Source organism: Borostomias antarcticus (assembly GCF_949987555.1).
Source record: "Borostomias antarcticus genome assembly, chromosome: 2".
NCBI classification, from domain to species: Eukaryota; Metazoa; Chordata; class Actinopteri; order Stomiiformes; family Stomiidae; genus Borostomias; species Borostomias antarcticus.
Window position 1 is genome coordinate 15,166,290 of NC_140235.1, and position 12,728 is coordinate 15,179,017.

The following is a 12,728-nucleotide window of genomic DNA, read 5'->3' on the forward strand; positions in this document are numbered from 1 at the left end:
GTGGAGTGAGGTACAGTGTTGAGGGGCAGTAGTGGAGTGAGGTACAATGTTGAGGGGCAGTAGTGGAGTGAGGTACAGCGTTGAGGGGCAGTAGTGGAGTGAGGTACAGTGTTGAGGGGCAGTAGTGGAGTGAGGTACAATGTTGAGGGGCAGTAGTGGAGTGAGGTACAGCGTTGAGGGGCAGTAGTAGAGTGTTTTACAGCAGTGGTTTTCAAAGTGGGGGCTGGGGGACCGCCAGGGAGCACCAGGGGGGCCAGTTGGAAGGGAGAAGAAAAGGGAAAAAGAAAAAAAGAAAAAGAAAATAAATGTATATTTATATAGCCTATGCCAGTTTTTTGTTTTGGATTTTTGCCATCTTGTAATAGGGGGCCGCTAGCCTGGCATCACCAGACCCTATTCACTATTTACAAATGCGGAGAGAAACAGAATGTGAGCTCACGTCATCAGGATGGCATTGCCAGGCTAGGGGGCCGCAGCCAGAGGCTACGGTTATTTTGGGGTCCTTGGCATGGAAAAGTTTGGGAATCCCTGGTTTACAGCATGGAGGTGCTGGGTATTCTCTGACGCTCAGCTCTGGTCTCGGTCGCCTGAAAGAAAAAAAAACAGAAGCAGACTTTATCTGTGTGTGTGTGTTTTGTATGTTTTGTTTGAGTGTGAGTAAGGAAAGCTGTATAATTTAGCGCACCCCCCATAAGTGGTCATTAAGATAGGGAGTGTCTTGGGCCTTTAATGAGGAAATGATGACAGAAAACAAACCCTTTTATCTGGATACTCTAAGAAGATTGATGAAGTCTTGGAAATCCTTCAAAAGCACAGGCTCTCTCCTCTCTCTGCTCTCTCTTTCTCCCTCCTTATCTCTCCCCTCTCTCCCTACCTCTACCTCTCTCTCCCTGTGTGTGTGTGTGTGTGTGTGTATGTTTGTGTGTCTGTGTGTACGTGTGTGTGTGTGTGTGTGTGTGTGTGTGTGTGTGTGTGTGTGTGAAGGAGGGAGAAACACACTTCCTGCTGCTTCTACTGCTGTTCCAGATCGCTTCTCCTTTCCTATCAGGAAATGTCCCATCTGCCTTTCTGTTGGCATAGATGAGAGGCCCAGCCATGTTGAAACAGCAGCCACGCTTACACTGACACACACACACACACACACACACACACACACACACACACACACACACACATACGCTACAGACACGCTACAGACACGCTACAGACACACTGATAAGGCCAAGCCCAGACAGACATGCACACACACACGTGTAGATAAGGGTACATAAACACACACATCAGAGGAGCCGCTATGTCGCTCCTTTTATTCACGCTGATGAATGTTTCTTTGCTCTGAGTCGCTCTACTCACCCAGACTCTACTGACCCAGACTCTACTGACTCTAACTCTACTCACCCAGACTATACTGATCCAGACTCTACTGACCCAGACTCTACTGACCCAAACTCTACTCACCCAGACTCTATTCACCCAGACTCTACTGACTCTAACTCTACTCACCCAGACTCTACTGACCCAGACTCTACTGACTCTAACTCTACTCAACCAGACTCTACTCACCCAGACTCTACTGACCCACACTCTACTGACTCTAACTCTACTCACCCAGACTCTACTGACCCAGACTCTACTGACTCTAACTCTACTCACCCAGACTCTACTGACCCAGACTCTACTGACTCTAACTCTACTCACCCAGACTCTACTGACCCAGACTCTACTGACCCTGACTCTACTGACTCTAACTCTACTCACCCATACTCTACTGACCCAGACTCTACTGACTCTAACTCTACTCACCCAGACTCTACTGACTCTAACTCTACTCACCCACACTCTACTGACTCTAACTCTACTCACCCAGACTCTACTGACTCTAACTCTACTCATCCGGCGGTATAGCTCAGTTGGTAGAGTGGGTCGTTCAGTGATCGTAGGGTCGGTGGTTCGAATCCCGGCTCCTCCTGACTACCTGTCGAAGTGTCCTTGGGCAAGACACTGAACCCCAAATTGCTCCCAATGAGCAGGCAAGCGCCTTGCATGGCAGCTACCGCCATTGATGTGTGAATGGCGCTCCGGGCCAGTGTAACAACTGGATGAGGAGCGCGTTACAAATGCGGTACCTATCCAGACTCTACTGATCCAGACTCTACTGAACCTGACTTTACTGAACCTGACTCTATTGACCCTGACTCTACTCAGCCTGATTCTATTCACCCTGACTCTATTCACCCTGACTCTACTCACCCAGACTCTACTCACCCAGACGCTACTGACCCAGACTCTACTGACTCTAACTCTACTGACCCTGACTCTACTGACTCTAACTCTACTGACCCAGACTCTACTGACCCTGATTCTACTGACCCAGACTCTACTCACCCAGACTCTACTGGCCCAGACTCTACTGACTCTAACTCTACTGACTCTAACTCTACTGACCCTGACTCTACTGACCCTGACTCTACTGACCCAGACTCTACTGACCCTGACTCTACTGACCCAGACTCCACTCACCCTGACTCTACTGACACAGACTCCACTCACCCTGACTCTACTGACCCTCTACTCACAAATAATGCCAAATAAGAACATTTTAGAGGGCCTTGAGTTGAGTGTGAGATTGCTGTAAGGTCTTCCTTCCAAGAGTTCCATGACTGAAATGATGAGCTGTGAGGCTTCAGTTCCCTGTCAGGCTGGCTTTCTCAGTTACTACTTACTACCACTAACAAAGTTACTACTTACTTCTACTAAAACAGTTACTACTTACTACTACTGACAAAGTTACTACTTACTACTACTTACAAAGGTCAAGGGCAAGAGAATGGTAATGACCTGCTCCCCCTAATCTACCCCTGACCTGCTCCCCCTACCTACCAAGGTAGATCAGGGCCCTGTACTACGAAACAGGATTACGGGGTTAGCGCGATGACTTCAGGTTTAAGCCTGGTTTATCCGTACTACGAAGGTGGTTCACTTTTCACTGTGCTATATCGCTATGGTAATTTATGCTGCTGAGCTAACCTGCAGGTTAAGTTCCAGATTATGGATCAAAACGTACGTAGCACTGCCCGCTGACCGATCAATTCAATTGAAAAAGGCATATGGACGTTAAGATTCTATATGGAACTTCAGTGTGCAAAAAATAATCTGCTGTGCACGAACAGTGAGAGGTTCTTAAGAAGACTTTTTACACACTGACAAAACCCTTTTTGTCTTTCCCCGATATATTATGAAAAATTGCAGTATGACAGCTGCTTGAGTCATGTGCGTTGTGCATTCGTCGTAGACTGTAGGCTATGCACTGGCTAGCGTTTTATTAGCCTACCTGCATTTTTGTGTAGGCTGTGGGTGACGCGGAGAACCAAGTAAAAACACTCATTTTTTATTAAATTTTCATGTCTTTAATGTTGATTTATTAGACTAGCCTCCCATTCCTATGAACAAAGAGAAGCAGAATACATTTTAATTGAATTGTGATAGCACCAGTGCCTGACAATCAATGACGTTATAGGCCTACTTTCATGAAATAGGCTCCCTTTCCCCCGTAGGCGTATAGCCTACTTCTCCACCTCGAGCTTCACTTTTTACATTTTAATAGCCTGTTTTATCTCTAGTTCCTCTTGTATAGAGACATCACATTGTCTACTCCAACCTGAAACTATTAAAAACTATAGCCTACATTTGCTTTATTTCAGCGTCCCCTGCCAGTCTAGGGGTTGCAGCTGAAAGAATAAGATATATTGATATAGGCTACAATTGCTTTACACGCCATAAGAATAGCCTGATGATCTAGCCTACTCGTGTTCATGTGGAGGATAATGATAAAACGTAGGCAGTATTTTTTCAGATTTCCTTCCTGCCTTTGGCAGTAGCGCCTAGTTCATATTTCTATATTATTGCTCCTCTTGTGTAAAATCCGGTGGACGGAACTTGGTTATGTGTATTGTTTGCCTTGTCCATGGCCATGTCCGAATACCCATACTAAGGTATGCGATTGGTAATTTCGAGCAAATACCTCCCCTTTTACCGTGAACACGCTCATAGCTAGATTGGACCAGCTGGGTTGACTTAACGAGTTGATAGCCACCGTCGTAGTACCGTTTATCCGTGATTGCGGTTGTCCGGTTTACTCGAGCGAGCTAGCGAAAAGTTATCCTGGATATGTTGATAGCTTTATAGTACGGGTCCCAGGGAGAGCAGGTCAGGGGTGAGTTAGAGGGAAAAGATTGGCACACCTGAAGGACGCTGTTTTCTAGTTTTATTAAACAAACATTTCAGCCTGAATGGTAAATGGTAAATGGACTTGAACTTATATAGCGCTTTTCCACCTTAGCGGCACTCAAAGCGCTTTACAATGACCTCTCATTCACCCATACATTCACACACTAATGGCATAGCTGCCATGCAAGGTGCTAACCTGCTCATTGGGAGCAATTTGGGGTTAGGTGTCTTGCTCAAGGACACTTCGACGGTCGGAGCTGGGATTTGAACCGCTGACCCTTTGATCATTGAACGACCCGCTCTACCAACTGAGCTACAGCCGCCCCAGCCTGAAGCCTCGGTCGACCTGAAATGACTGGGAAGCTGAGCTACTGACAGAATGTTCCTGTCTCTTGTTGCGCTGGTCCACAGCATCTCACTGAGCAGGGAGTTCTCAGAAAGTAGGCTCTGTGACCTTTAACCCTGGCTCCTCCCCCTCAGGATCATCCCCTTCCAGAGGCCTCTGAAGATCAAGGAGCTGTGCCAGAAGGTGATGGAGGCCTTCGGCCAGCAGATGGACCTCTTCTATACAGATAAGGAGGTACAGCATGGACACACACACACACACACACACACACACACACACACACACACACACACACACACACACACACACACACACACACACACACACACACACAGACAGACAAGGAGGTACAGCATGGACACACATACACACACACACACACACACAGACAGACAAGGAGGTACAGCATGGACACACATACACACACACACACACACACACACACACACACACACACAGACAGACAAGGAGGTACAGCATGAACACACACACACACACACATAGACAAGGAGGTACAGGATGGACATGAACCACATTCGCTTGATTTATACGACAGGCATACAGTAGCACCACACTGGACAGACCAGGGTCAGATACAGAGATCACATTCATTAATATGACAGGCATACAGTATCACCACACTGGACAGACCAGGGTCAGATACATAGATCACATTCATTAATAAGTCAGGCATACAGTAGCACCACACTGGACAGACCAGGGTCAGATACAGAGATCACATTGTTTACAATATAATGTAAAGGAATATGCACACTGTAGCTCCCATATAGTAGATTTATTCAGTGATGTTTTGAGCCTGAAGCTCTTCAGACGAGGAGTGAATAAATCTACTATACGGGAGTTACAGTGTGCAGATTCCTTTCTGTTTTTCATGTTGTATTTTTGATCAGCACCTTATCTAAAAATGTTGGATGTGCTCGACTTTTCCCTCTACCTTGATACAATATAATGTACACATGACTTAGAGTCTTATATGGAGACATGGTTTACTAGTCTACAGGCGGATATAGAGACATGGTTTACTAGTCTACAGGCGGATATAGAGACATGGTTTACTAGTCTAAAGTCTGATATAGAGACATGGTTTACTAGTCTACAGTCTTATATGGAGACATGGTTTACTAGTCTACAGTCTGATAAAGAGACATGGTTTACTAGTCTACAGTCTTATATGGAGACATGGTTTACTAGTCTACAGGCGGATATAGAGACATGGTTTACTAGTCTACAGTCTGGTGTGGAGACATGGTTTACTAGTCTACAGTCTGATATAGAGACATGATCTACTGGTCTGCAGTCTGATATGGAGACATGGTTTACTAGTGTACAGTCTGATATAGAGAAATGATCTACTGGTCTGCAGTCTGATATGGAGACATGGTTTACTAGTCTACAGTCTGATATGGAAACATGTGGTTTTGTGTTTGTTTTGTGTTGCAGCTGCTGCTGCCTGTGAGGAGCCAGGAGGAACTGGACCAGGCGGTGGACGCGCTGGGGGACGGCCCCCTCAGGCTGCTGCTGAGGACCCCCAACAACAACCAGGTGAGTCGAAACAAACGTCATGTTTTAAACAAGTTAACACAGCAAACATCACATTTTAAACAAGTTAACACAGCAAATCCCACGTTTTAAACAAGTTAACACAGCAAACCCCACATTTTAATCGTTAATACGCCACCAAGCCATATTAAATAAGATGTGTCACGAGTCTGACACAAGCAGCACATTTTCACACTTTTTACCAGAAATAATGAAATAGTTGTCACTAAACTAAATGGGTTGTAGTTGTAACACATGTTGACATCCACGGTCTGGTGAAACTTCCTCCGCTGACAGACACAGTGGAGATGATGTTATAACATAATCCTTCCCCCGCTGTCCCGCCCACCCCCCCACCCCCACGCTCCTCGGCCCAACACGGTTGCACCCTCCTTAGTACCTACAGGTGGGCAGCAGGGACAAACAGAGCGAGATGAGGGCGTCTCGTTCGCTGGGAGATCTGAAAGGCTCTCTGCTCAAGGAGAGAGTACGCAAACACTCTACAGGTAAATACACACACACACACACACACATTCCACCAATAAATACACACACAAACACACACACATACACACACCCATAATAAAAACATACACACACCCATAATAAACACATACAAACAACCAAATACATACACACACACACTCCTCACTCCGTCTCTCCCCCCTCCCCCTAGGGTCTCTGCAGGCGGGCCGGAGCTCCCCCCCCCCCGGCAGCGTCCCAGAGGAGCAGCAGCAGGTGGCCAGACACGGATCCTACACCAGCATCACCAGCCAGGGAGAGTTCATACCAGAGAGCCTGGTACACACACACACACACACACACACACACACACACACATACACACACACACACATGTATACATACACGCACACACACACACACACACACACACACACACACACACACACACACAGGCATCGGAAGCAAAATAAATGTGGGTGGGACACCTTGAAGAGGGGTCTGGGTGTCCTCCCCTCGAAACATTTTGAGGGAAAAGATGCCATTTCCTGCATTCTGGTGCATTTTACATGTAGTTTGATACCTGTATCTGGCTATAGTAAGAGAAGAAATATGTGTACATTGCATATCCTTACCTTAACCAATCAGAGACAGAGTAGGGCGGGACATGAGCCGGACATGCCTTCACCATCCATCCATCCATCTTCATCCGCTTATCCGGGGTCGGGTCGCGGAGGCAGCAGTTCCAGCAGGGGGCCCCAGACATCCCTTTCCCCCCATCAGGAAGTGGTGTACAGCCGCCACAGGGCCCCATGTTAAAAAACTGTGGCGGCTGTACACTTTTCGAGGGCTGTACGTTCCGATCCCGCGTGCTGCCGGGGCCCAAAAATAGGCGGGCGGTCTGTAAAAAGCCGCCCGCGTCCCCGGCTGGTGCCGGCGCCCCCCGTCGGCGGCCCGGGCCGACGCCCGGCGGCCCTCCGGACGGACCCCAGGTTTTACCGGTTTTACCGCCCCCCTGGGGCGATCCCGGCCCGTTCCACAAGAGGGCGACCATCCCTGCGGATCCTGTGAGCGTTGTACGCCCGCGGTTTCGGCCGTTCCTGTGGCGGCCGTACAGAACGTACCGCCGACACGGGCTCGAGCGCAAACTGTGCAAACTGTGCGCGTTGTACACGCGTGTACAGCCCAGGCACTTTTCATTCAAAAGCGGGGTTCCCGATCACGTGACCTCTCGGGACGCCGTTTTTGGGCGTGGCCTCGCCAAATTCGAACCGTGCGCCCTCCGGAGGGCGCCGATGAGGCCTGCGGTGCCCGAAAGCGTCTCGGGCCGGTTTTGAGTTTGACCCCCACCGATCGGGCTGACTTCGGTCAGGGCGGAGGCCCGCCCTTGGCCGAACGGCGTGCGGAGTTTCGGACCAATCAGAGAGCTCGATTTTCAAAGTTGTCCGATCGGCACGACATCCGGTGAGCGTGATCGGGCCCACGGGGCCTATGGGCCCTCTGTACGTCGGACCAATTGGAGCATCCCATATGGGCCAATCAGAGAACGGGATATTCAGATCGGCCCGTTCGGCACGAAATCCGGTGAGCGTGATCGTCACCTTGAGGCCTATGGGCCGTACGGGTTTCGGACCGATCGGACCGCTCAATTTCTTTTAATACGCTACAGTAATATTTGGCTGTACACCGACATGTGGGGGCTGTACGCGGCCGTTTCTCACGATCGGTTGGGAGTAGGAGGCTGATCTCAGAGTATGTTCAAGGCACCCTTTGGTACTGTAGGACCACCGATTAATAGCCTCCTAGCCCCCACCGCTTTGGAGAAATTTGGCGTGTACAGCCGCCATACATTCCTATGGCGGTTGTACACGTCATCTTTTTAATTTTTAAAGGTTTTGTCAAAGCACTAGAGGCCTCAAAATCGGGTCAGTGGGTCATGAGTGAGTGCCCTTCGAGACTGTACAGAAAAATGTCAGCTAACCCCTCTAGAAAAAGAAAAATCACATATCTCCAAATGTGCCCCAGGACACTGTCAGGCTCAAAGAGTACAACACCCTTCTGTGCAAGAATTGACCATTTTGATCCAAAATGAAAACCGCTTAATCTTGGGGGCTGACGCTGAAATATGTTGATCCTTGGACACTCTAGAGCAATCTAAGTTTTGATTCATATCTGTGGGATGTTTGTAGGCTGTACGGGAAAGGCGTACAGTGCCAATAGGTTTATATGGCGGCTGTACATTCCTTTATTTCCACACTTAACGGAGAGCTAGGAGGCTGATATTCCAGTATGTTAGTGTCAACACTTGGTACTTTAACACCACCGAGCTATAGCCTCCTATCCCCCACCAGTTTGGAGAAACAGGCGTGTACAGCCGCCATAGGTCGGTGAACAACAGCAATAGGTTTACATGATAAAATTCAAATTGCTCGGATTGGCTCGAAACTCTGCACAGTAACAGTACACCATGGAGACATGAACATACTGCCATATCAGCCTCCTAGCCCCCACCACTTTGGAGAAAATGGCATGTACAGCCGCCATAGGTCGGTGTACAACCGCAATAGGTTTACATGTTAAAATTAAAATTGCTCGGATTGGCTCGAAACCTATGCACAGTAACAGTACACCATGGAGACATGAACATACTGCAATATCAGCCTCCTAGACCAAAAATCTTTAGAGATATTGACCCGTGTACACTGACATGTACGCGGCTGTTTCTCATGATTGGTTGGGAGTAGGAGGCTGTACAACCGGAATAGGTTTACATGGTGAGTGTACAGGTCAATATCTCCAAAGATTCTTGGACTAGGAGGCTGGTATTGCAGTATGTTCATGTCTCCATGGTGTACTGTTACTGTGCATAGGTTTCGAGCCAATCCGAGCAATTTTTATTTTATCATGTAAACCTATTGCGGTTGTACACTGACATGTGGGGGCTGTACGCGGCTGTTTCTAATGATTGGTTGGAAGTAGGAGGCTGATCTCAGAGTATGTTCATGGCACCCTTTGGTACTGTAGGACTCCCGATTTACAGCCTCCTAGCCCCCACCATTTTGGAGAAATGTGGCGTGTACAGCCGCTATAGGTCGGTGTACAACAGCAATAGGTTTACATGATAAAATTAATGAAACGTCGTAGAGCTTCACGGATGGTTTCATTTGAAAGCTAGCCTAGGAATTAGTGGGGGTAGGTGGTGGTTCTGAGTAGCTACCAACTTCTACACTGGAGATATAGCCTATCTGGAAAACGGTTATATCTTTGGTTATAACCGTTTTCCAGAAAATGGGCAAAATTAACGGAACGTCGTAGAGCTTCACGGATGGTTTCATTTGAAAGCTAGCTTAGTGGGGGTAGGTGGTGGTTGGGAGAGGCTATGACCTTGCACTTTGGAGATATTTACCTGTACACTCACCATGCAAACCTATTGCTGTTGTACACCGACCTGTGGCGGCTGTACACGCCTGTTTCTCCAAAGTGGTGGGGACTAGGAGGCTGATACTGCAGTATGTTCATGGCACCCCTGGGTACTCTAAGACCACCAAGTGTCAGCCTTCTAGCCCCATCCATTTTGGAGAAACAGCCGTGTACAGCCGCCACAGGTCAGTGTACAACTCCAATAGGTTTGCATGGCAAGTGTCCAGGCCAATATCTCCAAAGTGGCTGGGGATAGGAGGCTCATAATGTAACCTTAGCTTTCTCTTACCATAAGGGACAAGCCCTCCGAATCCCGTAAGGATTGGAGGAAGTTGAATTTTACCCTCTCGGCTGCTGGAAGTCAATTTTGAGATTTTGGTCAAAAATTCAAATTGCTCGGATTGCCTCGAAACACAGCACACTAAAAGAGTACCATGGAGGTATGAACATACTGCCATATCAGCCTCCTAGCCCCTGTCACTTTGGAGATATTGGCCTGGACACTTGCCATGCAAACCTATTGCTGTTGTACACCGACCTGTGGCGGCTGTACACGCCTGTTTCTCCAAAGTGGTGGGGGCTAGGAGGCTGATACTGTAGTATGTTCATGGCACCCCTGGGTACTCTAAGACCACCAAGTGTCAGCCTTCTAGGCCCATCCATTTCGGAGAAACAGGCGTGTACAGTCGCCACAGGTCAGTGTACAACGGCAATAGGTTTGCATGGCAAGTGTCCAGGCCGATATCTCCAAATTGACAGGGGCTAGGAGGCTGATATGGCAGTATGTTCATGTCTCCATGGTGTACTGTTACTGTGAAGAGGTTTGAGCCGATTCGAGCAATTTTAATTTTAACATGTAAACCTATTGCTGTTGTACACCGACCTGTGGCGGCTGTACACGCCTGTGTACTGTAACGTATTAAAACAAATTGACCGGTCCGATCGGTCCGAAACCCATACGGCCCCGAGGGCCCGATCACGCTCACCGGACGTCGTGCCGATCGGACGACTTTGAAAATCGAGCTCTCCGATTGGTCCGAAACTCCGCACGCCGTTAGGCCACGGTCGGGCCTCCGCCCTGACCGGACGTCAGCCCGATCGGTGGGGGTCAAACTCAAAACCGGCCCGAGACACTTTTGGGCACCGCAGGCCTCATCGGCGCCCTCCGGAGGGCGCTGGGTTCGAATTTGGCGAGGCCACGCCCATAAACGGCGTCCCGAGAGGTCGCGTGGTCAGGGACGCCGTTTTTGACTGAAAAGTGCCTGGGCTGTACAGGCGTGTACAGCCGTCCAAGGACCCTGCCCGGGTTGTACCCCTACCCCTAGCAGCATCAACCAGCTCTGCCTGGGGAATCTTTAGCCGCTCACAGGCCAGTGCGGAGATATAGTCCCGCCACCTGGTCCTGGGTCTACCCCGCGGCCTCCTCCCAGCCGGACACGCTTGGAACACCTCCCTAGGGAGGCGTCCAGGAGGTATCCTCACTAGATGCCCGAACCACCTCAACTGGCTCCTTTCGACGCAAAGGAGCAGCGTCTCTACTCCAAGTCTCTCCTGGATGACAGAACTTCTCACCCGATCTCTCAGGGAGACCCCAGCCACCCTCCGGAGAAAACTAATTTTGGCCACTTGTATCCGTGATCTCGTTCTTTTGGTCATGACCCATCCTTCATGACCATAGGTGAGGGTGGGGACGAAGATAGACCAGTAGATCGAGAGCTTTGCCTTTTGGCTCATCTCTCTTTTCGTCACAACAGTGCGGTAAAGCGATTGTAGAACCGCAACAGCTGCTCCGATTCTCCGGCCAAACTCCCTCTTCATGGTTCCCTCACTCGTGAACAAGACCCCTAGATACTTGAACTCCTTCACTTGGGGTAAGGACTCATTTCCTACTCGGAGCGGACAGACCACTAGTTTCCTGCTGAGAACCATGGCCTCAGATTTAGAAGTGCTGATTCTCATCCCAGCCGCTTCACACTCAGTTGCGAACCTATCCAGAGAGTGCTGGAGGTCGCAGGCAGATGATGCCATCAGGACCACATCATCTGCAAACACCAGCGACGTGATCACCAGCTCACCGAACTACAAACACACCTCCCCACGGCTACGCTTCGATATCCTGTCCATGAAAATCACAAACAGGATTGGTGACAAAGCGCAGCCCTGACGGAGGCCAACCCCCACCGGAAAGGAAGACGACTTACTGCCGAGAACACTCTCGCTCTGGGTGTACAGGGATTGGATGGCCCTAAGTAGGGATCCCCTCACCCCATACTCCCGCATAACCCTCCACAAGACCTCTCGAGGGACCCAGTCGTAAGCCTTCTCCAAGTCTACAAAACACATGTAGACAGGTTGGGCAAACTCCCAAGCCCCCTCCAAGATGCTTGCGAGTGTGAAGAGCTGGTCGGTGGTTCCACGACCAGGACGAAATCCGCATTGTCCCTCTTCGATCTGAGGTTCGATTATCGGCCGGACCCTCCTTTCCAGCACCATGGAGTACACTTTCTCTGGGAGGCTGAGTAATGTGATGCCTCTATAATTGCCCTCCTTTGGCACTGACCCGGACTTCTACGCAATGTTAAAGAGGCGTATCAACCAAGACAGCCCCTCAACACCCAGCGCCTTCAGCATTTCTGGACAGATCTCATCAGTCCCTAGGGATTTGCCACTGTGGAGTTGTTTGACTACCTCAGTGACCTCCTTCAGGGAAATT

The 12,728-nt window shown here is 49.2% G+C and overlaps 1 protein-coding gene across 1 annotated transcript in view; it reads left to right on the forward strand.

Annotated features, from left to right (window-relative positions):
* map3k22 (mitogen-activated protein kinase kinase kinase 22) overlaps positions 1–12,728 on the forward strand; it is a 92,614-nt gene that overhangs the window by 40,286 nt on the left and 39,600 nt on the right. The window contains exons 6-9 of the mRNA XM_084450176.1: positions 4,708–4,807; positions 6,035–6,136; positions 6,531–6,639; positions 6,810–6,934. Of these exons, the coding sequence (XP_084306302.1) occupies positions 4,708–4,807; positions 6,035–6,136; positions 6,531–6,639; positions 6,810–6,934 (436 nt within the window). The remainder of the gene's footprint in view (positions 1–4,707; positions 4,808–6,034; positions 6,137–6,530; positions 6,640–6,809; positions 6,935–12,728) is intronic.